General features: G+C 41.8%; 7 protein-coding genes across 9 annotated transcripts in view; 4 read left to right on the plus strand and 3 right to left on the minus strand.

The window, feature by feature from the left end:
• Window positions 1-5,354: 5,354 nt before the first annotated feature.
• LOC101140761 (histone H2B type 1-F/J/L) lies at window positions 5,355-5,824 on the minus strand. The gene has a single exon (XM_004043462.4). The coding sequence runs from the start codon at window positions 5,783-5,785 to the stop codon at window positions 5,405-5,407; it is 381 nt and encodes a 126-aa protein (XP_004043510.1). The 5' UTR covers window positions 5,786-5,824; the 3' UTR covers window positions 5,355-5,404.
• A 264-nt stretch (window positions 5,825-6,088) lies between these two features.
• On the plus strand, window positions 6,089-9,177 carry LOC109023047 (histone H2A type 1). The gene has a single exon (XM_055390505.1). The coding sequence runs from the start codon at window positions 6,089-6,091 to the stop codon at window positions 6,479-6,481; it is 393 nt and encodes a 130-aa protein (XP_055246480.1). The 3' UTR covers window positions 6,482-9,177.
• Window positions 7,956-9,177, plus strand: LOC101141136 (histone H3.1). Its single transcript, XM_004043463.3, has one exon. It carries the CDS (start codon window positions 7,956-7,958, stop codon window positions 8,364-8,366), a length of 411 nt encoding a protein of 136 aa, XP_004043511.1. The 3' UTR covers window positions 8,367-9,177.
• Window positions 9,178-11,029: 1,852 nt separating this feature from the next.
• LOC101141751 (histone H2A type 1-J) lies at window positions 11,030-12,682 on the minus strand. Its single transcript, XM_063707411.1, has one exon. It carries the CDS (start codon window positions 12,628-12,630, stop codon window positions 12,244-12,246), a length of 387 nt encoding a protein of 128 aa, XP_063563481.1. The 5' UTR covers window positions 12,631-12,682; the 3' UTR covers window positions 11,030-12,243.
• Window positions 12,683-12,901: 219 nt separating this feature from the next.
• LOC101142132 (histone H2B type 1-M) lies at window positions 12,902-13,393 on the plus strand. The gene has a single exon (XM_004043466.5). It carries the CDS (start codon window positions 12,934-12,936, stop codon window positions 13,312-13,314), a length of 381 nt encoding a protein of 126 aa, XP_004043514.1. The 5' UTR covers window positions 12,902-12,933; the 3' UTR covers window positions 13,315-13,393.
• An 8,579-nt stretch (window positions 13,394-21,972) lies between these two features.
• Window positions 21,973-22,381, plus strand: LOC115934962 (histone H4). Its single transcript, XM_031012285.3, has one exon. The coding sequence runs from the start codon at window positions 22,026-22,028 to the stop codon at window positions 22,335-22,337; it is 312 nt and encodes a 103-aa protein (XP_030868145.1). The 5' UTR covers window positions 21,973-22,025; the 3' UTR covers window positions 22,338-22,381.
• Window positions 22,382-23,897: 1,516 nt separating this feature from the next.
• Window positions 23,898-27,655, minus strand: part of LOC101128472 (histone H4) — a 40,741-nt gene continuing 36,983 nt past the window's right edge. For 2 of the 3 annotated variants that reach the window (XM_063707415.1, XM_063707416.1), the window contains one exon: window positions 23,898-27,042. In XM_063707415.1, coding sequence (XP_063563485.1) covers window positions 26,449-26,760 — 312 coding nt within the window. In that variant the 5' untranslated portion in view covers window positions 26,761-27,042 and the 3' untranslated portion in view covers window positions 23,898-26,448. The remainder of the gene's footprint in view (window positions 27,043-27,655) is intronic. The other variant, XM_055390513.2, reaches the window with a different exon arrangement.

The following is a 27,655-nucleotide window of genomic DNA, read 5'->3' on the forward strand; positions in this document are numbered from 1 at the left end:
AAACTTAAGCCCCAGTGCAACAAGGTTGGGAGGTGGAGTCTTTTGGAAAATGTTTAAGTCATGAGGGCTCTGCTTTCAGGAATGAATTAATGCTGTTATAAAAGGGCTTGACAGAGGAAGGGAGTTCATCCCTTTTTGTCCTTCTGCCATGGGAAGACATAGTGTTACTCCCCACAAACTTCCCCCAAAGACACAGGACTCAAGGTGCCAATTTGGAAGCAGAGACCTGGCCTTCACCAGCCGTGGAATCTTCTGGGACCTGAATCTTGTACTCCCAGCCTCCAGAACTGTGAGAAAAATAAATTCCTTTATAAATTATTCGCTCAGATATTCCCTTATAGCAGCACAAATGAACTGACGCTGCTTAAGGTTTTCCAGCCTTAAATGCTATGATTATTCAATTATAGCTCATATCTTGTAAAATATGTTCTGAGACAGGCTGAAGAGTAAGTTCTTATAAGGGAACATGAAGTTGTAATGAAAAAAATCAATTTAGAAAAAAGCTTTTATGAAAGAAGTTGAGGACTGTACCTACGTTAAGCATGAAAATAACAAAAACAAAAAAATACCGTTATTCCTGACAATAAGCCAAAATGTTCATTTGAGAGAAGGATCACCTAGAGGGTAGACAATAAAGCCCTGTTGAAGGATAGGTATGCTCTCTTATTCTCCTGTTATGAAATAAAATCCTCTTCCAGTCTTTTTATATTTCTTCATGTCAAATATCCATTCAGGCCTACTACTTCTTATAATTTAATACCTACTAATAAAATTTTAGAACATGGCCTTGCAAATAATTTTTTTTTTTTTTTTGAGACAGGATCTCACTCTGTCGCCCAGGCTAGAGTACAGTGGCTCAATCTCGGCTCACTGCAACCTCCACCTCCCGGGTTCAAGCGATTCTCCTGCCTCAGCCTCCCGAGTAGCTGGGATTACAGGCGCGCGCCACCATGCCTGCCTAATTTAAAAAAAACTTTTAGTAGAGACGGGGTTTTACCATGTTGTGTTGAGCAGGGTGGTCTCGAACTACTAGCCTCAAGTGATCCGCCTGCCTCGGCCTCCCAAAGTGCTGGGAATACAGGCATGAGCCACCGCGCCTGGCTATAAATTTTTTCTTTTTTTTGAGACGGACTTTCTCTCTTGTTGCCCAGGCTGGAGTGCGATGGCGCCATCTCGGCTCACCGCAACCTCCACCTCCCTGGTTCAAGCGATTTTCCTGACTTAGCCTCCCGAGTAGCTGGGATTACAGGCATGCGCCCCGACGCCCAGCTAATTTTGTATTTTAAGTAGAGAAGGGGTTTCCCCATGTTGGTCAGGCTGGTCTCAGACTCCCAACCTCAGGTGATCTGCCCACCTCGGCCTCCCAAAGTGCTGGGATTACAGGCAGGAGCCACCGCGCTTGGCCCTATAAAATCCTAATTAACAAAATCATTCACACACACACACACACACACACAGATGTAAGGGCATGGTCTCTCTCCCTTGAAGTTACGGAATTACAATTCTCCTTCACAAAGACAGTCAAAGGATGTGATCTGATGTGTTAGATTTTCTCTCTCCTGTTCAATATGGAATTTTGCATCTTAGTTTCTTTGGGCCACTATAAGAAAATACACTAAACTAGGTGACTAACAAATAACAGGATTTTACTTCTTACAGTTCTAAAGGCTAGGAAGTCTAAGATCAAGGAGACACCATATTCTATGTCTAATGAGGCTCACTCTCTGCTTCATAGATAGCATCTTCTTGCTGCAACTTCATATGGTATAGGGGGTGAACAAGCTCCCTCTTTTATAGGGGTACTAATCCCATTCATGAGGACGCCATCCTTATGACCTATTCACCTCCCAAGGGCCCCACCTCTTAATACCACCACATTGGGGATTATGCTTCAACACAAGTATTTGTTTTTTGTTTTTGTTTTCAACATACATATTTAGAGGGTAACCATTCAGATCACAGTAGTACCAGTATCCAAAACTGCCACGAAATAGTTTGTTGTAAGTTAATTGCAGAGCATCACTTAACTTGAAAAGCATTTTCTAAAATGTCCAAATATTAGACACTGTTGAATATCCCATAGATATATATCTATTCAGTGTGCAATTTTGATTCATTGACTTATTTAGTTATATATTGTGATGGTAACAATGCTCTATTTGGGCCGGGCGCCGTGGCTCACGCCTGTAATCCCAGCACTTTGGGAGGCTGAGGCGGGCAGATCACCTGAGGTCAGGAGTTCAAGACCAGCCTGGCCAACATGACGAAACCCTGTCTCTACTAAAAGTACAAAAATTAGCCGGGCGTGGTGGGGCGTGCCTGTAATCACAGCTACTCAGGAGGCTGAGGCAGGAGAATTGCTTGAACCCAGCGGAGCTTGCAATGAACCCAGATCACGCTATTGCACTCCAGCCTGGGCAACGAGTGAGACTCTGTCTCAAAAAAAACAAAACAAAACAAAAAACAATGCTCTATTTGACATATCTCTTTTTAACTGGTGACAAATACTTGTAAGAGTCTAAAAGACTTTCTTTTGCTTTTTCTCCCACATGGTCTGACCAACAAAGAAAACTCTATGACTGCTAGATTAACAAATAACTTCAGAGTCTGCTCATTTAAATAAATGTTATTTAAGTAACATTTAAATACATAGTGTTAAATTGGCATCTGAATTATATGTAAAATATTTCAGAATCTCACTTAGTAAGTCCTTCTCAGATTATATCCAGTTGTTTTATCCTGAAGTCCTCATTTTGAGAAGCCTGCCATGATACAGAAGGAGGCCACTGGTGTAGCATAGTCACAGACTACTTGCCCAGCCCTGTGGGTGCTTCCTTCTGCCTACCCCTGACTTTAGCCACACCACAATATTTCTGCTTTTTTGAAGGTGACACCCATTTTCTTATTGCCTAGAATGCTATTTGGCACTCTTCCCACTCCCACCCATAATATTATTTATTCTGTGCTCCTTAGGCTTTTTATTCATATCTCTACTGCAGCATTTATCATCTTATAATGTGTGTTTTACTGATAATCAAGTGAAGTGATTCTTTACGCTATTTTTTTTTTTTAATGGATGGACAATACACACATAGGATTCAAAATTCAAAGACCATAAGAAGGTTACAATGAAAAGATCCTCCATCCATCCCTGTCTGTAGGACATCCAACTTTCTCTTTCCTCAGAGGCCACCACTGATAGCAATTTATCCAGTATCCTTCCAAAAATATTTTACATTTATACACACACACAAACACACACAAAATTCTACTGCACATTATCCTGTATCTTGCTTTTTTTGCATTTGACAGCAAATTTTGGAGATCATCCCATTATTAGCACCTGGAGAAGCCATATAGTATACACTGGTTATAAATAGGGATTCTGAAACCAGATTCTGGTTTTGAATCATGTTTTCACTACTCATTACCTGTTACCAACCTAAGTAACAAACATAGAGGCTCTCTAAAGAAAAATACATTTATTTGGGAATAAAGCATTGTAATGGGAATCCATATGCTATAAAGTACATGTGTATTCAAGGAGGTAAAGGAAGACAAAGGTTTTTAAAGAAAAAAATAAGGAGGGTTACAATAACAAGGGCGATGCCAGTCCAAGGATGGGAAGGCAGTTGTTGGGCAAATGGTCTTGTAGAAGTATTTTTTGTGTGTGTAAGGTTTTGATGGCCTGTGTTTATGGTGGTGGCTCTTACCATCTTTTGTGATAATTTTTGTTATTAGGCATACAAGTGTGAGAACCTTCTCTTTATGGCCTTTCTTGGCTCTGTGTCAGGATTTTCTTAACATTAGTGACTTCATTTTGATTGACAACTTTCCCACTGTACAATTTCACACTTTAGGCAATTTACTCGAGCTCTCTGAACCCCCATTTTATGATCTGTAAAACACGTATAAAAATAGTAATTTATCAGAAAGTTGTTATGAAAGCTAAATGATTTAACGTATGTAGAGAGCTTTTTAGGACATTATCTGGCACATAATAAGCAGTAAATAATTATGAAAAAGAGCCTTCTTATTTTTTACTAGATAGAATGATGTACTGTAATTTGTTGCTAATCAGTCAAATTGCTTCAGTCTTATACTACAAACAGTGCTGCTGGAAACCCCTGCATATATTATTTTGCATATTTTCAAAAATAGTAAATTCCTAGGGGTGAAATTTCTGATGTAAAGATAGGTGCATTTTAAAATTTTGACAGGTATTACCAAATTTTCCTTTATGAAAAAAGCACTACCAATTTGTGGGGCCACCAGCAATGATTGAGAATTAAGGTCTGGGAGGCTTATTCAGGATTTTCCATTCCTATAGCAGAATACTATGACTGGCCTATGGTGAATAGTAGATGCTTAATAAATGTTAGTAAATTGGATGGTAAATAGTATACGAAAAACAGTTGGGTTTGGGTGAAAGCAAGAAAAACTTTTAAAAATCTACTCTGGCATCTTTTGCTAGCAGGCATTGACAATTAGGAGAAGGTAAGGTGTTAACTTTTACTGATCCCCCACTTTTTTTTTTTCTGAGACAAGGCCTGGCTTTATCACCCAGGCTGGAGTGCAGTGGTGCGATCTCAGCTCACTGTAAACTCTGCCTACCAGGTTCAAGCCATCCTCCCACATCAGCCTCCTAAGTAGCTGGGACAACAGGGGCGCGCCACCACTCCTGGCTAATTTTTGTACTTTTTGCAGAGATGGGGTTTTGCTATGTTGCCCAGGCTGGTTGCGAACTCCTGGGCTCAAGGGATCCGCCCGCCTCCACCTCCCAAAGTGCTGGGATTACAGGCATGAGCCACCGCGCCCACCCCTCTAGTTTCCAATTTAGTCGGAAAGATTAAAAACGCCAGCCTTGTTTCCCTAGTGCTGTTTTTGGTTTTTACCTCGGGTCTTTTGTCGTGCCTTAAAATCATGTCTGGTTGCGCAAGTGAGGGAAAGGATTGGGTAAAGGGGGCGCCACCGCAAGTTGCTGTGCAACATCCAGACATCACCAGACCCACCACCTGGAGCCTGGCCCGGCGGTGTCAAACACATTCTGGTCTCAACTTTTTAGAAACCCGTGGATGCTCAAGGAATTTCCGGATAACGTGATCCCGGATGCGCTTGACTTACTTACACGGAACGAGCAAAGCGCAAGGCAGTCCCTGCTAAGGACTTAGTTTATGCCCTCAAGCGCAAAGGTCGGACCCTCTATGGTATTGGCAGCCATATGCACGTACCTCATATACATTTCACCTTAAATGGCTTTCAAAGAGCTAGATTAATTTAGTGGATAGATCAAAATGATTTATGACCCCTCGCCCCCAGTGATAGGAAGAGCGAACCAGCTCTTCTTTAGATAATAGTGAGTGGCTCTGAAAAGAGCCTTTGGGTTGGACAAGAGCTTGAGAATTTACTTGGAGCTGGTGTACTTGGTGACGGCCTTGGTGCCCTCCGACACCGCGTGCTTGGCCAGCTCCCCCGGAAGCAGCAGGCGCACGGCGGTCTGGATCTCCCTGGAGGTGATGGTCGAGCGCTTGTTGTAGTGCGCCAGGCGGGAAGCCTCGCTTGCGATGCGCTCGAAGATGTCGTTGACGAAGGAGTTCATGATTCCCATGGCCTTAGAAGAGATGCCGGTGTCGGGGTGGACCTGCTTCAGCACCTTGTACACGTACACGGAGTAGCTCTCCTTGCGGCTGCGCTTGCGCTTCTTGCCATCCTTCTTCTGGGCCTTGGTCACCGCCTTCTTGGAGCCCTTCTTCGGGGCGGGAGCAGACTTGGCCGGCTCGGGCATAATGAAACAATACTGGCAAAACCAAAACAAGAACTTGGTCTCCTCTTTTTATATAGTAGTTTATGCGGCCGAGGTAGGGGGAAGGTCTCTGCTGATTGGTGATTATCCGTGGATGACGTCAGATGCCAGTTTTGCCCAATCAAACTAGGTATCCTGCATAATCGAGTCCTATTGGTCTAAATAAAAATAAAACGTTAGCCAATCGCACAGCTTCCTTTTCGCGCCCAGTAGAGGCTATAAAATGTACGTTTTTCTAATTTCATTTCAGTCTTTCTTGACTGTATAGATAATAGGCCTTTTGCCATGTCTGGGCGTGGTAAGCAGGGAGGCAAAGCTCGCGCCAAGGCCAAGACCCGCTCTTCTCGGGCCGGGCTTCAGTTTCCCGTAGGCCGAGTGCATCGCCTGCTCCGCAAAGGCAACTATGCGGAGCGGGTCGGGGCTGGAGCGCCGGTGTACCTGGCGGCGGTGCTGGAGTACCTGACTGCCGAGATCCTGGAGCTGGCTGGCAACGCGGCCCGCGACAACAAGAAGACTCGCATCATCCCGCGTCACCTCCAGCTGGCCATCCGCAACGATGAGGAGCTCAACAAGCTTCTGGGCAAAGTCACCATCGCACAGGGTGGCGTCCTGCCCAACATCCAGGCCGTGCTACTGCCCAAGAAGACCGAGAGCCACCACAAGGCGAAGGGCAAGTAGAAACCTGGATTAGTTTGCAGCAACTCAATCCCAAAGGAACAAAAGGCTCTTTTCAGAGCCACCTACAATTTTGTGGAAGAACTGAGCACTATGTTTAATGTAATTTCTCGTCTTTGCCTACTTCTAAACCACTCCAAAGGTTACGTACGTAGATCAGTCTTCGGTGTCTTGGTTAGGTAGTGACAATCTCGTTAGCTTTTTAAAAAGCCTGGATAACAGAAGTATTAAACCCCCCTTCATCTTAAGCTTAGTGGAAGAAAATTTAGTTTTTCCTAAGCTGGCATTATCCAAGTATGTTGAATTCTTTATGGTTCACCGTCGGGTTTTGCTTTTAGTCTGTTGAGAAGCAAACATGTCTGCTTTGGGGCCAGATGTTTTCTGGGTCTTGGTAAATGACAAACCAAGCATTCGACGTTAAATCCAAATCTAGATCAACGACTTGGATTATTCATTTCTGAGAAATATCTCTCGAATCTGTATAATTAATTGCATTTGAACATTAATGATTGAGTTGAGAATAATTATTAGATTAATTATAGAACAGTTACTTATGGTGCCAGGTAGTTCTCTTTGAAGCATTTTCTGAAAATTCATTGAAATTAAAATTTCCCTAGCTTTCTCACCCCCAGCCACACAAATTGATTTCTTAGTATAGAGATGACTTAATTTGTTTCAGCATGGTAAATTCCACTTTAAAATATCTGACTTGATGTTTTTAATGTGAATCAGATCTGGATGTACGAATGGAATAGATTCTAAAAAAAAAATGAATTACATTTCTAGAGTATTGGAAAAATAAGCTGCAATGGAATTACTTTAAAAGTGAAAAGTTCACATAAAGTTGTTTCTTTGACATTTTTTGGCCTTGAATTTCTCACATGCGAACCAGCTTTTCTTGGTTATAAAAATAGAAGTTTTTAAAATTTAAGTGGTCAAAAGATAGAAAATTGAGGGGACGGGTGTATATGGCTGTCCTGTCCAGTATTGTAGCCACTAGCCAATTGTGGATAGTGATCATTGGAAATTCCATAGCATGAATTTTATATAAAATACACATTGCATTTGGAAAAGTCAGTGCCAAAAACTGTAAAATACCTAACAATTTTAATTTCGATAACATTGAAATATGTTGGCTATATTGGATTAAGCAAAATATTAAAAATTAATTTTTCATTGTTTTGTTACAATGTTCTCCTAGATAAGTGTAAATTACTTATATTGCTCTCATTTATTTCCACTGGAAATCGCTAGTATAGTGAACAACTGTATAGCGAAAATAGAAAATAAAATATGGAGACCATGAACTGCTAAGTCTGTCAGAGGAATAGGTGAACAACAAAAATTTGAGTCCTTCGCCAATCCGGTTACTGTTGGGTAGGCCTTCAGCATACTTTTGTCCAATCAGCTTCAGACTCTCACTATAAATAAGCGGCTAGCTTTCTCTTTCTCCTGAAGTGAATCTAGCTCTGAAGGCATGGCGCGTACGAAGCAGACTGCTCGCAAGTCCACCGGCGGCAAGGCTCCGCGCAAGCAGCTGGCCACCAAGGCGGCTCGGAAGAGCGCTCCGGCCACCGGCGGTGTCAAGAAGCCCCATCGCTATCGGCCTGGTACAGTGGCTCTCCGCGAGATTCGCCGCTACCAGAAGTCCACCGAGCTGCTGATCAGAAAGCTGCCTTTTCAGCGTCTGGTGCGTGAGATCGCGCAGGACTTCAAGACCGACCTGCGCTTCCAGAGCTCCGCGGTGATGGCGCTGCAAGAGGCATGCGAGGCCTACCTGGTGGGGCTCTTTGAGGACACCAACCTGTGCGCCATCCACGCCAAGCGGGTGACTATCATGCCCAAGGACATCCAGCTCGCACGTCGTATCCGCGGTGAGAGGGCTTGAGTCTCAAGGACTCACCGATTACATACCCAAAGGCTCTTTTCAGAGCCACCCACATGCGCGCTGAAAAGATCTGTTTCTCTCAGGAATTCTTCCTGGTACTTGTTTTGCCTGTAGTAGATAGGGCCCATTTCCAGACGTTATACAATCTGTTTCGTGACTCAGCCTATCCCTTTTTGAATGCTAATTTTGGGAGTCTTAACATCTAATAATGTCCGGCATTTTTCCATAAGCATTGAGTGTAGCCAAAAGTTCCTTCGTGTATTGCCCTCCCATCTCCGCAGCCCGGTTTCGACCGGATGGTGCTTCTAATTTTCTGCTAACCTGTACTGTGGTGTGTGTATATTTCTTGCCAACACGCCAGAAATAAAACTAAGGTTGTACTGAAGTTGGAAAAATTCAGGTTAATGTAGCTCATGCTGGCTAAAGTGAAACATTCTCCCCCCGCCCCCCGTTCCTAAGCAGTGTTAAGTTTTCTTTGAAATTTTTCAAGTCGGATTTTGGGCCTGCTTAAACCACTTAAATGTAGTTAATGACAGATGGTTTGAGGATTAAAAGTCGTCTGGAGAAAGCCCGCCAGAGAACATTCCCTTTGAAGCCCCATGTAAAAATACGTGTGGGAGAGAAAGTGTTTTCTCTGACTTCTGCTGACAGTGGCTAAAACTCTGAACTGTCAGGAGTATTCAAAATAAGACTGCCTTGTAGGTAAGCCTGTGGTAGTTTTTGTGAGCACAGGATAAAATACTTGAGTCTTTGCTTAAATGTTACCTTCTCATTGAGGCTTTGTATGACTAAATAAAATCTATAATCCCCACCTATTTTTTTCACCCTAGAATTTGTCACTATATGCTGTACCAGAGTTTGCTGATGTATTGCTTGTGTGTTCTAAAATACAGGCTCATGAGAGGAGGAACTTTTGTTTACTCGCATATCTCCAGTAACGTAGGAGCTTTTGATCAGTATTTGTTGGATAAATGAATGAATGCATGGGTATATAATAGTAAGGAGACATACCCACATGGAAAATCTCAAATGAAAGAAATACATCAGCTTGGTAGATATGCTCAAATCAGCTTCTTGTGGGCCAGGAAAGCCCTTACCTCATCCATTCTTGTATTCAGAATGCTAGATTTCTATAACTTTTCTTCTGTGAGCTCTCTAGCATTCTTATAAGTATTCAAGATTTTCCCTGGCAAATTGGCTTGTGTATGTGTGTTATCATCTCTGTCTCTCCTTAGCTTAACTTGTGAAGGATGTAAGTGGAAAGATCATAGTATTTTTACACTGAGTTTTAAAAAGCAGTTTTAATTCTCTATTTTGTTTCAATTGGCTATTTATGTATCTTCAGTTATTAGAATTGGTTACATACTTAATACGCTTTTTTGGAAATTTGATATCAAGATCACTACTGCAACATTCACAATCTGCTCATCCTCATCTTCTTGTGTGTGGGTTCATGATTTCATTATTTCCACATATATGGAATTTAGAAAGATAAATAATTTATGATTAATATTTTACAAATTAAAATAATGCTTTAATACTTTTAATTGGAATCAACACCGTAAGCAAAACAAAATAGAGTTTTTCCCCTCTCAGAAATTAGCTTTCTTCTGGAAAGGAAGATACACTATTTTGGAGGGAAGCAGTGCCTCTAGGACACTTAGGGGCCCAACTGCTAAACCGATGGGTATTGTTGAGTGCGTAAATAGTGCATTCCTTCTTTCTGTGCTGGGAAACTAAGAGCTAGTAATAAATCAGGAAGGGCTCACACAGAGACTGCCTGGTATGTACTAATCAATACTCTTGCTGGCTGGGTAGGGCATCCTCTCCTGGAGATATGCAGCCAATATACTGCCAGTTAAATTTCCAGTTATAATTACATGAGGAATTATTTATTTAAGGGACAGTGAGTAGTTCTAGTTATGTGGAAATGAATACTCTATGTCTTTTCAAAACACTCCATGTACTGAATTACAATAGTCTGGTAACCATCCAACTCAGCTCATTTGTCAGGAGTTCATGACCAGCCTGACCAACATGGTAAAACCCCGTCTTTACTAAAAATACAAAAAATTTAGCCAGGTGTGGTGGCATGTGCCTATAGTCCCAGCTACTCTGGTGGCTGAGGCAGGAGAATCGCTTGAACTCGGGAGGTGGAGGTTGCTGTGAGCCGAGATCACGCCACTGCAGTTCAGCCTGGGCGACAGAGGGAGATTCCATCTCAAAAACACAAAACAAACAAAGAAAAAATAAATTTTAAAAAAAGGACATAATTCTTGTGTCTGAATTTCCTGAGATGGCAAAACTCATAAGTGGCATAACAATCCTTTTCAAGGCCCAAAATAAAAGGACCTTGACATGCCCATACAGAAATATGGACAACAGGCCGGGCGCGGTGGCTCATGCCTGTAATCCAAGCACTTTGGGAGGCCGAGGCGGGTGGATCTCTTGAGTCCAGGAGTTGGAAACCAGCCTGGGCAATGTGGCGAAACCCCATCTCTCCAAAAAATAAAATTAGCCAAACGTGGTGGCGTGCGCCTGTGGTCCCAGATACTCAGGAGGCTGCGTTGGGAGAATCGCTTGTGTCCAGAAGTTGGAGGTTGCAATGAGCCGAGATCGTACCACTGTCCTCCAGCCTGGGTGACAAAGCGAGACCCTGTCTCAAAAAAAAAAAAAAACAAAAAAAACAAAAAACGGATAACATGAGGAACTGACCTCACTATTCTCAAAATAGCCTTTGGCTTTTCTCAGAAGAGATATTTTTTTCTGAGTGCGGGTATTCACCCACTAGTGCTCTTGGAATCAATAAGTATTCAGAACCATCCTTACCATCGAACATCACCAGCTTGGACTACTATGCTTGGCCATCTACTTATCCAGCAGTTACTAAGTATTTAACTCACTTACTAATTGTAAGTGTTTACAGGATACATTTGTAACATAACACCCAGGTACAAAAAGGTTAATTACGTATAGAATTAAACAGAAAAATATCAGAACACATACAATGAAGTTAACTATTATTAACATGTGATTTCAGCAGTACACTAACATAAATACATGTAATTATTGGGTCACTGCAGAACATGTGTATGTTTGAAAGACCCTTAATTGGAAAACTTCTAAGGCCAATTTTCTTTTTTATTCCAAACTCTTGTAAGTGCAAAAATTAAAAATAGAAAACAAAACATGACCAATGTATACATTGGTAAACATAAAACTGTCTGGTTTTGTTTAAATATACCCATTGAGCAGCTCCTTTCCTAGAGGCCAGGAAATAGGGCTGAGGACTCTACACTCAGTTTTCAATCTAGAGACTGTGAAATTGTAGAGAAACATACTGTCTAGTAGCAATCCATATACTTTTTCTAGTAAGCATATTAAAAACCGAATACTATACTATATTCCTTACAGCCCAGTGAGTTTCCCAGAATCATAAATAAAACCCACCAGTACCTACTATGTAACTCCCAGTAAGATGCTTTGACTTTTGTCAAAGTTGTGTCCCAGTAAAATGCCTTCAAGATACCACAAACTGGCCTGGCGCAGTGGCTCACGCCTGTAATCCCAGCACTTTGGGAGGCCTAGGCGGGTGGATTACCTGAGGTCGAGTCAGAGACCAGCCTGGCCACCAAGGTAAAACCCCTGAAAACACGTGTTAGCAAACGTACCTTGTTAATATCTACACTAAGAACTTAAAAAAAACAAACAAACTTGAAATTCAGGCAACGTAAACAGGTTAAAGATTAAAACCGAAACATCATGAGCGTATTGTGGAGTGGTGAAGCAGCTGAAAACGGACTCGTGTCATCTTTTTATGATTGTTGAAGTGGCTCTGAAAAGAGCCTTTGTTTTTATGCGCTTTTCAACTCGGTCTTTACTTAGTCTTGTGGTGGCTCTCAGTTTTCTTTGGCAGCAGCACGGCCTGAATGTTGGGCAGGACGCCACCCTGTGCGATGGTGACTTTGCCCAGAAGCTTGTTGAGCTCCTCATCGTTGCGGATGGCCAGCTGGAGGTGACGCGGGATGATGCGAGTCTTCTTGTTGTCGCGGGCCGCGTTGCCAGCCAGCTCCAGGATCTCGGCAGTCAGGTACTCCAGCACCGCCGCCAGGTACACCGGCGCTCCAGCCCCGACCCGCTCCGCATAGTTGCCTTTGCGGAGCAGGCGATGCACTCGGCCTACGGGAAACTGAAGCCCGGCCCGAGAAGAGCGGGTCTTGGCCTTGGCGCGAGCTTTGCCTCCCTGCTTACCACGCCCAGACATGGCAAAAGGCCTATTATCTATACAGTCAAGAAAGACTGAAATGAAATTAGAAAAACGTACATTTTATAGCCTCTACTGGGCGCGAAAAGGAAGCTGTGCGATTGGCTAACGTTTTATTTTTATTTAGACCAATAGGACTCGATTATGCAGGATACCTAGTTTGATTGGGCAAAACTGGCATCTGACGTCATCCACGGATAATCACCAATCAGCACTGACCTATTCTACTCCTAATTTGCATAATAACATTTAAATAAAGAGGACGAAACAGCCACAAGGTTGTCTTTTATTTTGTTTTCCACCATGCCTGAACCAGTCAAATCTGCTCCAGTCCCTAAAAAAGGCTCCAAGAAGGCCATTAACAAGGCTCAGAAGAAGGATGGGAAGAAGCGCAAACGCAGCCGCAAGGAGAGCTACTCTGTGTATGTGTACAAGGTGCTGAAGCAGGTCCACCCCGACACCGGCATCTCCTCCAAGGCTATGGGGATCATGAACTCCTTCGTCAACGACATCTTTGAGCGTATCGCCGGAGAAGCGTCACGCCTGGCGCATTACAACAAGCGCTCGACCATCACTTCGAGGGAGATCCAGACGGCCGTGCGCCTACTGCTACCCGGGGAATTGGCCAAGCACGCCGTGTCCGAGGGCACCAAGGCCGTCACCAAGTATACCAGCTCCAAGTGAGCCTCTCGCCGCAGTAACGGGTCCGCCGTGACCCACACCCCAAAGGCTCTTTTCAGAGCCGTCCACGTTTCTCAAGAAAGAGCCAGTTCACTGTTAAGTTTGTCTCCTGTTAGGTACCTTTTGGGACTCGCTTCGTACATATAAATGTACTTGTATATGTGGGGTTTTTTTGTTGTTGTTGTTGTTGTTGTTTTTGAGGTGTAGTCTCACTTTGTTGCCCACCCTGGAGTGCAATGGCACGATCTCGGTTCACTGCAATCTCCACCTTCCGGGTTCAAGCGATTCTTCTGCCTCAGCCTCTCGAGTAGGTGGGACCGCAGGCATGTGGCACCAGACCCTGCTAATTTTTGTATTTTTAGTAGATACGGAGTTTCACCACGTTAGCCAGACTGGTATCGAACTCCTGACCTTAGGTGGTCCACTTGCCTCGGCCTCCCAGTGTTGGGATCACAGGTGTGAGCCACTGCGCCCGGCCCAAAATATTTTAAAGAGGATTATTAGCAAGTATGAGTGACCGTGGCTTAGGGAAGACACAATCCCCCGAGAACATGAGAAAGTGGTTCTGAGGCAGTCAGAATGCAACTGTTTTGTACATTTTAGGGAAGCAGAAGTTATAGGTAAAGTCATAAATAAATATGTGGAGGGTTAGTCCAGGCGTGGTGACTCACGCCTGTAATCCCAGCACTCTGGGAGTCAGAGGCGGGCGGATCACTTGAGATCAGGAGTTTGAGACTAGCCTGGCCAACGTGGTGAAACCCCGTCTGTACTAAAAATACAAAAAATTAAACGGGTGCAGTGGCACGTGCCTGTAACACCAGCTTCTCGGGAGGCTGAGGCAGGAGAATCGCTTGAACCCGGGAGGCAGAGGTTGCAGTGAACCGAGTCGTGATCGCGCCACTGCACTAACCTGGGCAGCAGAGCAAGACTGTCTCAAAAAAAATCAGGTAAATCAAAGAAAATGAACTGGAAAAAATAATTGCTCTTAATATCACTGTGAATACCTAGTGAGTGTTCTGTAGATGTGTTACAGTTAAATTGCCAGAAATATTCTAGTTATGTTTAAATCAATTTTTAAAATTGTGAGAAAACTCAGATACCTGGAAGGATTCAAAAGGCATCTGCACTGAGATTGCTTTTCCAGAGCCTTTGAATCCTCACACTTCTTTAAAGAAACCCAACCTGAAAAATATTTTCTAACATGTGTGTGATTTATGCTAGGAATTTCCAATTTAGGATTCCATTCAATAAATTATCAAAATGTTAGCAAAGACATATACATGTTAATAGATTAAGTAAGAATAATACATTCAAAGAGTGAAGCATATTTAAATAATTCCCAACTTTAACTTTAACTTTTGGTTGTCTATTGAAACTGTAGAATCCAAAGGAAAACTTCCCCTTTGTCCTCTGAAGGTTTGGTGAAAAATCAACTCACAAAAGGCAGATTAATAGGAGAAAAGGCATACAAATTTATTAATGTGCATGGGGGAGAATCAGTGATTACTCCCTCCCCTTCCCCCCCCCCCCCCCCCCCCCAGGCCCCATGCAATAGAATACAGATGATTACGTACCCTTCTCCTTAGGGAAAAGGGAGTTGGGGAAGTGTGGATGATTTTAGAGGGGTATTAAGTGATTTTTAGGGGAATTCAATAGGCTTGAATAACATATAACAGCCTAGGACAGTCTGTTTGGCCCACAGACCAGACAATGATTTGTGACAAAGGTTTGTCTCCGTGTGTTGACAGACTTCAGTCTTCTTCCGATATGAGTTTTCAGTTAATGAAAACTCAGAGAAGAGACCAGAGGTAATTGTTTTCTTCTTTGGCAGGTCTATACTTTAGAGAGATAAGGGAATTTCAGAGAACAACTTCATTCTCTGCTTTCAGATAGAGAAATGAGAGAGAGGAATAGGGGGAAGGTCCGAAAGACCTTGAGTACTCTTCTTCAGTTCAGTATGTCAAAGCTCCATATTTTGGGGAATCGGTTTCTGAGCCCGAACAATACAATCTCATTAGATGAAGCATCTATTCTTGATACATAAGTATCATGTTAGAAACAAATTAAAGCTCAAAAGATTTTTTTTAAAAATTAGGCTGAGTGCGGTGGCTCATGCCTGTAATCCCAGAAATTTGGGAGGCCAAGGCAGGCAGATTACTTGAGGTGAGAAGTTTGAGACTATCCTGGCTAACATGGTGAAACCTCATCTCTACAAAAATACAAAAATTACCAGGGTGTGGTGGTATGCGCCTGTAATCCCAGCTTCTTGGGAGGCTGAGGCAGGAGAATTGCTTGAATCCAGGAGGCAGAGGTTGCAGTGCGCTGAGATCACACCACCGCACTCCAGCCTGGTGACAGAGCAAGACTACATCTAAAAGAAAAAAAAATTAGGAAAATACTATCCAGAAATCTTGGCAAAATTGTTTATGATTATATTTTTGAGACAAGGTCTCACTCTGTTGCCCAGGCTGGAGTGCAGTGGCACAATCATGGCTCACTGCACCTTGGCTTCCCCAAGCTCAAACAATCCTCCCACCTCAGCCTCCTGGGTTGCTGGGACGACAGGCACAGGCCACCACCCTGGGCTAATTTTTGTATCTTTTTTGGTGGAGACAGTGTTTCACCATGTTGCCCAGGCTGTTCTCAAACTTCTGTGCTCAAGTGATCCTCCTGCCTTGGCCTTCCAAAATGTTGGGATTACAGGTGTGAGCCACTGTGCCCTGCCCCTATTTTTAATTTTTAATAGAACAAAACAGAATTTTGGGGTCGACACAATCTTTATATGTATGTAGTCATTTTAGAAGAGATAAAATTCACATTTTGGTCACAGAATACTTAGCAAAACAATATTTAAAAGTTATTTATTGAGTTGTTTTACCCATACACTAATTGATTTTACTTTCCCCATACACTTGGAGAACTCTAACCCACTGTTATAGCATGAAACTGTGTAAGCCAATATTGGAGGTGTTGATGACTATATCTTGTTTTTACAAGTCATGTGGAGTGCAGACTGGGTTTCATTTTTTTTTCCCCCTGTAGTGCCTAGGTCAATGGTGACCCTACAAAATAAGGTGAATATAATGTGTCAATGTAATATAATGTACATCTTTATGAAGGAAATAAAAAAATGGATATAAAAACAAAAAAATAAGCTTTAATTAATTAATTAATTAATTTTTGAGACAAAGTCTTGCTGTGTTGCCCAGGCTAGAGTGCAGTGGTATGATCTTGGCTCACTGCAACCTCCGCCTCCTGGGTTCAAGCAATTCTCTTGCCTCAGCTTCCCAAGTAGCTGAGATTACAGGTGCCTGCCACCATACCCAGCTAATTTTCTTTTGTATTTTTAGTAGAGACAGGGTTTCACCATGTTGACCAGGCTGGTTTCAAACTCCTGACCTCAAGTGATCTGCCTGCCTCGACCTCCCAAACTGCTAGGATTACAGGCGTGAGCCACTGCACCTGGCCAAGAAGCTTAAATTTAAATGAGACAGAAATAGCACAGAGGCATTCGGGGTTTTGGAAAAAAAGTAGAGGCCGTTCAATGCAATGGGTACATTCAAGCTATAACTTGGAAGTTCATGGTCATGGTTGGGTGGATTCTACCTAGGAGTGCTATGTTTGTTAGTAACTTCACACTTAAAGCCAAATGTCACAGCTGATTATTATTAAGCAAGGGTTAAATTCTTTGAAAAGAAAAAAAAATCTAGTTTTCTGTCTTTAGGCTTGTGAGTACTGTGAAGTGTCTCAAAAAGACTAATTCCTACAAGAAATGGTTATGGGCTTGGATTTATTGTGAGACAATAAAAGAGTAACACTCGAATAAGTTTTGAGTCTCACATTTTGAATAAAGGCAGGCACACTAGGCAAGGGGTAAGGGCCGATACTTAGGGTCTCCTTTTAGGGGAAGGATTCTCTCTCTCTCTTTTTTTTTTTTTTTTTTGAGATGGAATCTTGCTCTGTCAACCAGACTGGAGTGCAGTGGCATGATTTCGGCTCATTGAAAGCTCCACCTCCTGAGTTCACGCCATTCTCCTTCCTCAGCCTCCCGAGTAGCTGGGACTACAGGGGCCCGCCACCATGCCCGGCTAATTTTTTGTATTTTTAGTAGAGACGGGGTTTCACCGTGTTAGTCAGGATGGTCTCAATCTCCTGACCTCGTGATCCACCCACCTCGGCCTCCCAAAGTACTGGGATTACAGGCGTGAGCCACCGCGCCCAGCCAGGATTCTCTTTTTGGGTAGAGATTAGCTGTTTTTGAGTGAAGGGTGGCATGACACACCACCCCAAAATATGCCACATTGACATAAAGAATATTTGAGTTGAGGGCAACTAAGAAGAAGCAGATACAAGAAAACTCTCTGCCCTCTCCCTATTTGCCTAAAAGCAGGACATAAATGTACGGAGGTGTCTCTCCTCCCCTCTCTACCAGAAAGGGCAAAAATTAATCACCAGAGAGAACATCAGACTTTCATCAGCCTGGAGAGGGCACCAGAGCAATCTGCATCACAACTTTACTAACCAGCCTTTATCTACCATTAATTTCCTATATACTTGCCTTCCCACAATTTGTCACTCCTAAAAACTCAAAATCCTTTTCCTTTGTCTTCTAATTTCTCTAAAAACTTATTGATCTTATTAAAGATGCTGTATATAAACTGGAGTTTTAAGTCACATTTTTTAGTTACTCATTTCTGGGTACACTCACATGAGACATGTGCTGTACACATGTTAATAAACTTGTTTGTTTTTCTCTTCTTAATCTGTCTTTTGTCACAAGGGCTCTAGCTGAGAACTCAGAAGTGTAGAGGGAAAATATTTTTTTCCTCCCCTACATGAGCCTTCCAGGAAAACCAGGTTTTCCTGACAAAATTAATGACAAACTTTGACAAACTTTCTACTCTCTTAGGTATCTTCTTGGTTTTCCAATGTTTTTCTTTCATATCTTAAATCTGTTTACTATGTATGTCTTGATTTTAACTGTGTGTATAAACATATTCTGTTTATTGATATTGTGATGATGTTTGAAGTGGGAAATGAAGAACAGGCCTCAAAAAGAGTCTTCAGCCGGCCTCGGTGGCTCATGCCTGTAATCCCAGCACTTTGGGAAGCCGAGGTGGGTGGATCACGAGGTCAGGAGTTTGAGAGCAGCCTGACCAACATGGTGAAACACCATCTCTACTAAAAATCCAAAAAATTAGCCAGGCCTGGTGGCATGGCTACTTAGGAGGCTGAGGCAGGAAAATCGCTTACACCAGGAAGGTGGAGGTTGCAGTGAGCTGAGATCAAGCCACTGCACACCAGCCTGGGCGACAGAGTGAGACTCTGTCTCAAAAAAAAAAAAAAAAAAGCCTTCATTTGATTATATTTGATTTTTATTTTAGCTATTAATATATTCTAATAGCTGTTTAGAAGTTATATCAAAACATAAAACTCTAAGCATTTATTCAAATATATTAGAAATTTAAATGACATAAAAATTGTTAAGTACTTTATTTGGACTAGTGCAAATAGCATAAATGTGAATTTAAATATATACAAAAAGTTAAGTAATTGAATATCAATAAAATATTAATAAATAGTAAATATAAATTTTATATATGTGACTAGTGAGATCTACTAAGCTAGTCTAGCCATTTTTCTCAATTATCTCCATTATTTCCTAAAGTATCCTGTGGAGTAACTCTTATTGCCTTTACTCTCATTAAAAAGATGAGGAAATTAAGACAAAAACAGCAAAAGTATCTGCAACGAAGCCACAATTTCAGTCTAGGTTTGTGTGATTGCAGAGGCTGAGCTCACTATTCTCCAAAGTAAATATTTACACGGAAACACTAAAAAACAAAGAAATTACATTTTAAATTGTGTCAAGATTACACTTTCTTTAGAGTTAAAAGAATTCCACAGTGTATCCATGCATGTAAAAAATATTAAATATATGAAAAGACGACTATTGCAATAGATAGATATCATAAAGTTAATAGGATAATCTTCGGACTGTGATTTATAGATATTTTTTCAGTTTGCCTAATCTGAATTTCCTAAATTTTTAACTACGTACATGAATTTCTTTCTAGTTATTTGGACACCAACTGATGTACTTCAATTCAATTCAGGCACTGATTATTTGGAGTTAGCCGGACCTCACCAGTTAAAGGGCACATTTCCCAACAAGACTGTCCCAACTTCAGACGCCAGCTGCAAGTGGGGTTCCCAGGCCACTTGCTCTTCTGAGCAACTGGCTTCAAATCCAGGGATTCCCACTACCCCTTCATGTTCAATAATTTGCTAGAATGACTCATAGAATATAGAAAGTGCTATCCTTATGATTATAGTTCTATCATAAAGAATACAAATCAGGACCAGTCAGATGAAGAGACACATAGGGCAAGGCTTGGAAGGGTCCTGAAAGCAAAGCTTCTGTGCCATCTCTATGTGGAACCAGGAGTCACCTCCCTAGGATATCTATGTGTTCACAAACCAATAAACTCCCTGACCTTGGTATCCAGAGCTTTTATGAGGGTTTTTTTTATATAGGCGGGATTGATTGAATCATTGACCATATGATTGAACTTGTTGGGGCACAGGGAAAGCTTCCCCTTTGCACTCTGAAGCTTCACTGAAAATCACTGTCAAGAGGTAGATTAATAGAAGAAAAGGCATACACATTTATTTAACATGTACGCAGAAGCCTTCAGAATGAAGACCTAAAGATACAGGGGAAATTGTCCATTTTTATGCTTAGGTTCAACAAAGTATGGACAGCTATGTAGAAATATGACTGGACATAATGTGTATGATCTAATGCTAAGAGACTGAGTGGGGAAACCCAGCCAGGCCTGTCTAGATTCTTCCTGGGCGCTCTGTGTAGTATTTCTTTTGTATATGGGGCAGGGCCCTCTCTGGAACGGAGGTCTTACGACTTACAGTCAAACAAGGTAAGTCAAATAATTTGTGGCCAGTTTTTACACGAAAAATTAAAATTTTTAGGTTTCTTATTGTTTTTTTCTTTTCTTTTCTTTTCTTTTTTTTGAGATGGAGTCTCATTCAGTTGTCTAGCCTGGAGTGCTGTGGTGTGATTTCGGCTCAATGTAACCGCCGCTTCCCAGGTTCAAGAGATTCTCCTGCCTCACCCTCCTGAGTAGCTAATATTACAGGTGTGTGACACCACGCCCAGTTAATTTTTGTATTTTTAGTAAAGACGGGGTTTCACCATGTTGGCCAGGTTGGTCTCGAAGTCCTAATTTTAAGTGACCTGCCTGCCTCAGCCTCCCTAAGTGCTGGGATTACAGGCATGAGCCAGCGCGCCCGGCCTAAACAAGCTTATATTAAAGATGACAATTTATTACTTATAAACAAATCAATAAATCTTGCTGGGTAACTAGTTCATTAACTCAAGACTCAATCAACAAAACTAAAAGTAAATTCTGAATGTAACGTAGAATTTAAAAACCATAATACTCAATGCTGGTAAACATACACAGCAGTTACTGCTGGCAAAAGTGAATGGAATAAAACTTTTGAGGAAAATGTAGTAACAGTTATCAAAATACCTTAAAATCTGCATCCTTTGTGACAAAGCGTTTCAATTCTACATTTTCCTCAGGAAGTAAATTTTGTACAGTTCTCCTTTAAATTAGGAAAATAAAATTAGCACATTATTGCTAAATACTAGAAATACTGTGAAAGTGGACCTAGAAAATTCTTATGATGGAATATTAAGCAGATACAAATTACTGCTTTTAAAATTTTTCCTAATGTGAATTTTCTAAACTTTTAACCGTGAACATAGATTACCTTTGGCAAACAACCTTGATTAAATTATAGACACAATAGAATTTTGGTAATAGTTCCGAGTATGTATAATGTTAAAGGTGGTACTTAATCCGCAGGGAAAAGATGAATTATTTAAAAAATCTGGTTGATTAATAAATTCCTAGGGAATTGGTTAACACTGTAGCAGGCAGAATTCAGGAGAAGAAATAATAAACAGACATTAAAATCACTTTTGTAAACTTTTTAAATAAGGGAAATTGATTAAAACAACGCGAAGTTGTAAAATGCCATATACTGCATACATTTTGTGGGAAAAAATGTGCATTTATCTGCTCACCAAATTATCTTATTAGCTAGCAGTAGAGCTCTTTGTGTGATGGGAAGATGGGATAACAGGCTGTTGTTACTGTACTGGTTTTTGTTTTTTTTTAATATATTAAAAAAAAAGAGTGTCTCCTAAAGTGTAAGCGCTATCATGCTGGACTAATGTTTTAATTTAATTTAATTGTTGTCTTGGTAGAGATGGGGTCTCGCTATTTTGCTCACGCAGATCTCAAACTCCTGACGCCCAGGTACACTCCTATCTCGGCCTCCTAAAATGGTGGGATCACAGACGTGAGCCACCGAGCCCGGTCACTTTTTTGTATTCCCCACAGTATTGATGTATATCTTCTGCGTTCAAAAGCAATTTTTTAAAGCCTCATAACGTGGTAACAAAATACTTTGCACATTACAAAATTCAGAACACGGAAACAAGAAGCTCGCTTTTTTTTCCCCCCTATTTCGGTTTGGCCCTTTAGATTTCCCCTCCCCCACCGGGGCGGGACTTCCCGCCGACTTCTTTCAGGTTCTCAGTTCGGTCCGCCAACTGTCGTATAAAGGCGCTGCGTCAGGCCAGAGTCCTCACAAAGCGTTGGGTGAGACTCCTCTTTCTCATCATGTCTGGCCGCGGCAAAGGCGGGAAGGGTCTTGGTAAAGGCGGCGCTAAGCGCCACCGTAAAGTACTGCGCGACAATATCCAGGGCATCACCAAGCCGGCCATCCGGCGCCTTGCTCGCCGCGGCGGCGTGAAGCGCATCTCCGGCCTCATCTACGAGGAGACTCGCGGGGTGCTTAAGGTGTTCCTGGAGAACGTGATCCGGGACGCCGTGACCTATACAGAGCACGCTAAGCGCAAGACGGTCACCGCCATGGATGTGGTCTACGCGCTCAAGCGCCAGGGCCGCACCCTCTACGGTTTCGGTGGTTGAGCGTCCTTTTCTACCAATAAAAGGCCCTTTTCAGGGCCACCCTACTTTCTCAGCTGAAGAGTGGTAACACTGAGGAGTGGTTTTGGTAGGTCCAGAATTTTGCTTGCTTCTGAGTCAGTTCTAGGGGGAGCAGTTTTCTGAACACAGCGGCACACGTGTGGCCATTCACCCGCGGTCACTGTAGGCAGGACTAATTAAGAGATGTAATGTCTAAACTTGCTCAAAATTCGGAAGCTTGTTTAGGTAATGGAGAAAATACTTGTACACAAAATGTGCAGTACCAGAAACGTTTTTGTAACCCCCGTAGTGAGCTTGACAGTGGTAATCGGAAATCGTTTTTGAAAGGCCCCCAAATCCACAAGTATTTGTGGTTTTTTTGTTTGTTTGTTTCGTCTTGTCTGCGAGTTGGAGTGCAGCGGCGCGATCTCGGCTCACTGCAACTTCCGTCTCCTGGGTTCAAGCGATTCTCCTGCCTCAGCCTGCCGAGTAGCTGGGATTACAGTTTTGCGCCACTACACCCAGCTAATTTTTGTATTAGTAGAGATGGGGTTTCACTGTGTTGGCCAGGATGGTCTCGATCTCCTGACCTCGCGATCCGCCCGCCTTGGCCTCTCAAAGTGCGACCTCTTAAAGGATTTTAAGATAATTTTTTACTTTCCTCCACCCTCATTAAGGTATGACAAATTACATGTACAATCTGATCTGACATATATTCATTGTGTAATGATTACATCGAGCTTAACATCCACCTCACTTTCTGTGGTGAGAACATTTAAGGCCTATCAGCAATTTTCCAGTATAAAGTACATTAACTATTATCACCATGCTTTAAAGTAGATCTCCAGTATTTATACCTCCTGAGTCCCATTGTTACCTCCATCCTTGTTCTCTGGCAATGACAATTTTACTCAGTTCAACATTTTTAGATTCCTCATGTAAGTGAGATCACGCAGTTTTTGTTTTTCTGTGCCTAGTTTGTTTTACTTTGCATAATGGTCTCCAGTTTCATCTATAAGAAATGACAAGATTTATTTTAAGGCTGAGTAGTATTTCATTGTATATATGCCCCATTTTCTTTATCCATTCATCTGGCATTGGACACTTGATTTGAGTTTAAATTCATAAATGGAATCTAGTGAGTAAAAGCTATTTTTTGTTTTTTGTTTTCTTTTTGGTGAGGTTCAGTCACTCATTGTTATGATGATGAAAATGATGGATGTGTGTCATTGGTGACATCAAAAGATCTGGAAGGACGATAATAGTCGCATTGATTCAGTTGAAGCAAAAGTACAAAACTCTGTAGTCCAAGTAATTACCACAAAGGAATTGTAATCATACTTTTTTTTTAATTTGAATTTTTGTTAAGGGAAAAAAATTGTATTTTACATGAAAAACAGTTTTAAATCCTCAAAAGTTGTCAGATCTGGAATTGCTAAGTGGGCCTAAATAAAATTTTTTGCATATAAATAATGTTTCTCTTTAAGATGTAAAAAATAATATATATATTTTAACTATGTATGTCTATACATATAAATATATATATATATATATATATATATATTTTTTTTTTTTTTTTTTTTTTTTTTTGAGACAGAGCCTTACTCTGTCACCCAGGCTGGAGAGCAGTGGCAGGATCTCAGCTCACTGCAACCTCTGCCTCCTGGGTTTTCGTGCCTCAGCCTCCCAAGTAGCTGAGATTATATACGCAGGCCACCAGGCCCAGATAATTTTTGAGTATTTTTAGTAGAGAAATTGCCTCACCATGTTGTCCAGGCTGGTCTCAAAGTCCTGGCCTTAAGCAATCTGACTGCCTCATCCTCCCCAAGTGCTAGGATTATGGGCGTGAGCCATCGCACCGGGCCAAAAACACATTTTTAAAGTTAAGACGTAAATGTTGTTTTATAATTTTACACCACCAAAGTGATGTGACACGGTGAAAAATTTAAAGCACAATCATAAGAAGCAGATTATTTGCAACCAAATCTGTAACAACAATAATATTCTACTTGTGGGATTTTGGGTTGAGGTGCATATGCTCTCTAAGCCTCTATTTATTTTTGTAAACAATTATGTGATGATGATAAAAATAGTTCCCAGCTCTAAGGGTTGTTGTAAGGATTAAATGAGTAGGGCCGGGTGGCTCACGCCTGTAATCTCAGCTTTTGGGGAGGCAGAAGTGGGAGGACAGCTTGAGCCCAGGAGTTGGAGACCTGAAAAAAAAGACAAACAAGTGTAAATGAATTGGTAAATAAAAAACACTTAGAACACTGACAACAGTAAGTGCAGTGTGAAACACTTAGCATTACTTTTATGCCAAATTCATAACCTGTAATTGCATCTGACCATCATCCCTGGGTAAGAGCAATCTTTTTTTTGTTTGTTTTTTTGTTTTGTTTTGTTTTGTTTGGTGATGCTCTGTCACCCAGGCTGGAGGGCAGAGGTGTGATCTCGGCTTACTGGAACCTCTGTGTCCCAGGTTTAAACGATTCTCAGCCTCAGCCTCTCGAGTAACTGGGATTACAGGTGTGTGCCACCACGCCCGGCTAATTTTTTGGATTCCTAGTAGAGACAGGGTTTCAACACATAGGCCAGAATGGTCTCCAACTCCTGGCCTAAAGCTGTCTGCCAGCCTTGGCCTCCCAAAGTGCTGGGATTACAGGCATGAGCTACTGCATCGGGCCCAGAGAGCAACCTTTTCTAACAGCCACATTTTTGTACTCTAGATTCAGCCAGGAGTTGTGTAATTAAATCTTTGTCTATTATGAAATCATAGGAAATACCTGTGTCAAGTGCATTTTTTCACACAATTTTTGCAAATGGAGACATCTTCATTATTCCTATAGTATCATATGTTTTTAAAGTTTGTACTCACACTTTGGGTGGTAAATGAAGGACAAGATCCTTCCCTATCCTTGTGAGGATGACTACAGCATGACTGGATGGGCTTGCTATGATTTTTATCTTTCCCTGTGTTCTCACTACCGTTTTATTAATCTGTTCTTTTTCACAGGGTAGCACAGAATTTAACTAGCAGAAAGAGATCCAGCCATGTAGACCAGAGATTTGTCTAAGTGACAGCATGTAAGAATCAAGAAGGAAAGTTTTTTGTTTAAATACCAACAGGTTGTTTCCTTAAAGCAATTATTATTTTTCAAATCTAACCCACAAGGTGATAGTATCCTTAAACCAATTAAATCAGAATCTTGGGTTGGATAACCTCAAATATGACTTATTAGCACTTCCCATTAATCACTGGTCCTTCAGGCCTTTAAGTTTACTTACTAGGAATCTCACTTTTAATACCATCTTATCAACTTCAATTGTAAATAAGAGAACACTCAAAGGCTGAGGAATTCTCAGCGGTAAAGCTCTGCCCACGTTAAGTAACAAAGGATAAGTTAGTCTTTGTTGTGATCACTTTGTTGTACTGATAAGCTACATATTTCTACTCAAGGATTCAAATTCTCACCTTTCTCAAGAATTGGGCCAAAACCGATAAACAACTTATTTACGATCCACTGATTAAAGGTTGTTGCATAAGAAGTTCTTGCTATGTTCAGCAGTTGGATTCACAGCGACAGAAACCCATAACTGCTTGACTTTCCTCCCCAACTACACTGCGAAAATTGCCCCTTAAATGTAACTCTAAAACCTCAACAACAGTATCGTGGCCAGGCGTGGTGGCTCACTACTGTAATACCAACATTAGGTATAGGCGAGGGGATTGAGGCCAGGATATCGAAACTAGCCTGGGAAACACACGGAGACCCAGTCTTTGGAAAAATAATTAGCCTTGCGTGGTGGTGCGCGCGAGGTTCTGGCTAATCGGGAGGCTACAGTGAGCCATGACACTGCACTACAGTCTGCGCGACGTCCCATGTCAGTAAGCCCTGGAGCACCTGAAACAAGCTGTGTTGGGTATTTTATTTACTGGAGAGCGATTAGTGACTGATGCCTACTTACAGCGACTAGAGACGCATGCTCCGATAGCAGCACAAACTCAGCAGTCGCGAACAAATGGTAAAGAGAAACCGGGCAAACAAGCATCACGGCTCCTCAGCTGAGGAAGTGGGGGCCCTGAAAAGGGCCTTTTGTTGATAGAAAAGGACGCTCAACCACCGAAACCGTAGAGGGTGCGGCCCTGGCGCTTGAGCGCGTAGACCACATCCATGGCGGTGACCGTCTTGCGCTTAGCGTGCTCTGTATAGGTCACGGCGTCCCGGATCACGTTCTCCAGGAACACCTTAAGCACCCCGCGAGTCTCCTCGTAGATGAGGCCGGAGATGCGCTTCACGCCGCCGCGGCGAGCAAGGCGCCGGATGGCCGGCTTGGTGATGCCCTGGATATTGTCGCGCAGTACTTTACGGTGGCGCTTAGCGCCGCCTTTACCAAGACCCTTCCCGCCTTTGCCGCGGCCAGACATGATGAGAAAGAGAAGTCTCACCCAACGCTTTGTGAGGACTCTGGCCTGACGCAGCGCCTTTATACGACAGTTGGCGGACCGAACTGAGAACCTGAAAGAAGTCGGCGGGAAGTCCCGCCCCGGTGGGGGAGGGGAAATCTAAAGGGCCAAACCGAAATAGGGGGGAAAAAAAAGCGAGCTTCTTGTTTCCGTGTTCTGAATTTTGTAATGTGCAAAGTATTTTGTTACCACGTTATGAGGCTTTAAAAAATTGCTTTTGAACGCAGAAGATGTACATCAATACTGTGGGAAATACAAGAAAGGACAAGAAATTAAGAAACTGCAATCTGTTATCCCATCACACAGGCTAGTTAATAACGTATTTTGCAGAGCAGTTGCACATATTTTTCCAAGAAAATGTATACAGTGTTGTATATGGAGTTTTGTAACCTCCTTATATTGATTATAGTTTAACCAATTTCTATTAAAGAGATAAAAGTGATGTTTTGGTGTCTATGTTTCTTAGGAATTATCAATAGTTTTAATCAGTTCCCCAGCAATTTTTTAATCGGCTGTATTTTAAAAATAATGTTTTTCACATTCAACATAAATTTACTTTTTCTCTATACTTGGGACCAATATTGAAATTTATGATTTTATTACACCAAAATTTAAATTTTTATTACATTAATATTTAAAATTGTATTAGAGGTCTCATGATTTGGTACTACGGGTCTATGCATTATTTCCTTTCCAAATTTCCTAATCTGTTTCACCAAGGTTTCTGGACAACTTTAGAGACCTTTTGTGAAGTTTGAATAAAATCTCTTCGAGATTTTGATAATTGCGTTAGCTTTAGGACTTAATTGGAATAGAATTAAAATCCTTAAAACAAGTTCTTATAACTAGAAAATTG

Source organism: Gorilla gorilla, chromosome 5, assembly GCF_029281585.2.
Source record: "Gorilla gorilla gorilla isolate KB3781 chromosome 5, NHGRI_mGorGor1-v2.1_pri, whole genome shotgun sequence".
NCBI classification, from domain to species: Eukaryota; Metazoa; Chordata; class Mammalia; order Primates; family Hominidae; genus Gorilla; species Gorilla gorilla.

Coding starts and splice junctions, on each gene's coding strand:
- LOC115934962 (XM_031012285.3), top strand. CDS start 22,026: ATGTCTGGCCGCGGCAAAGGCGGGAAGGGTCTTGGTAAAGGCGGCGCT.
- LOC101141136 (XM_004043463.3), top strand. CDS start 7,956: ATGGCGCGTACGAAGCAGACTGCTCGCAAGTCCACCGGCGGCAAGGCT.
- LOC101140761 (XM_004043462.4), bottom strand. CDS start 5,785: ATGCCCGAGCCGGCCAAGTCTGCTCCCGCCCCGAAGAAGGGCTCCAAG.
- LOC101142132 (XM_004043466.5), top strand. CDS start 12,934: ATGCCTGAACCAGTCAAATCTGCTCCAGTCCCTAAAAAAGGCTCCAAG.
- LOC109023047 (XM_055390505.1), top strand. CDS start 6,089: ATGTCTGGGCGTGGTAAGCAGGGAGGCAAAGCTCGCGCCAAGGCCAAG.
- LOC101141751 (XM_063707411.1), bottom strand. CDS start 12,630: ATGTCTGGGCGTGGTAAGCAGGGAGGCAAAGCTCGCGCCAAGGCCAAG.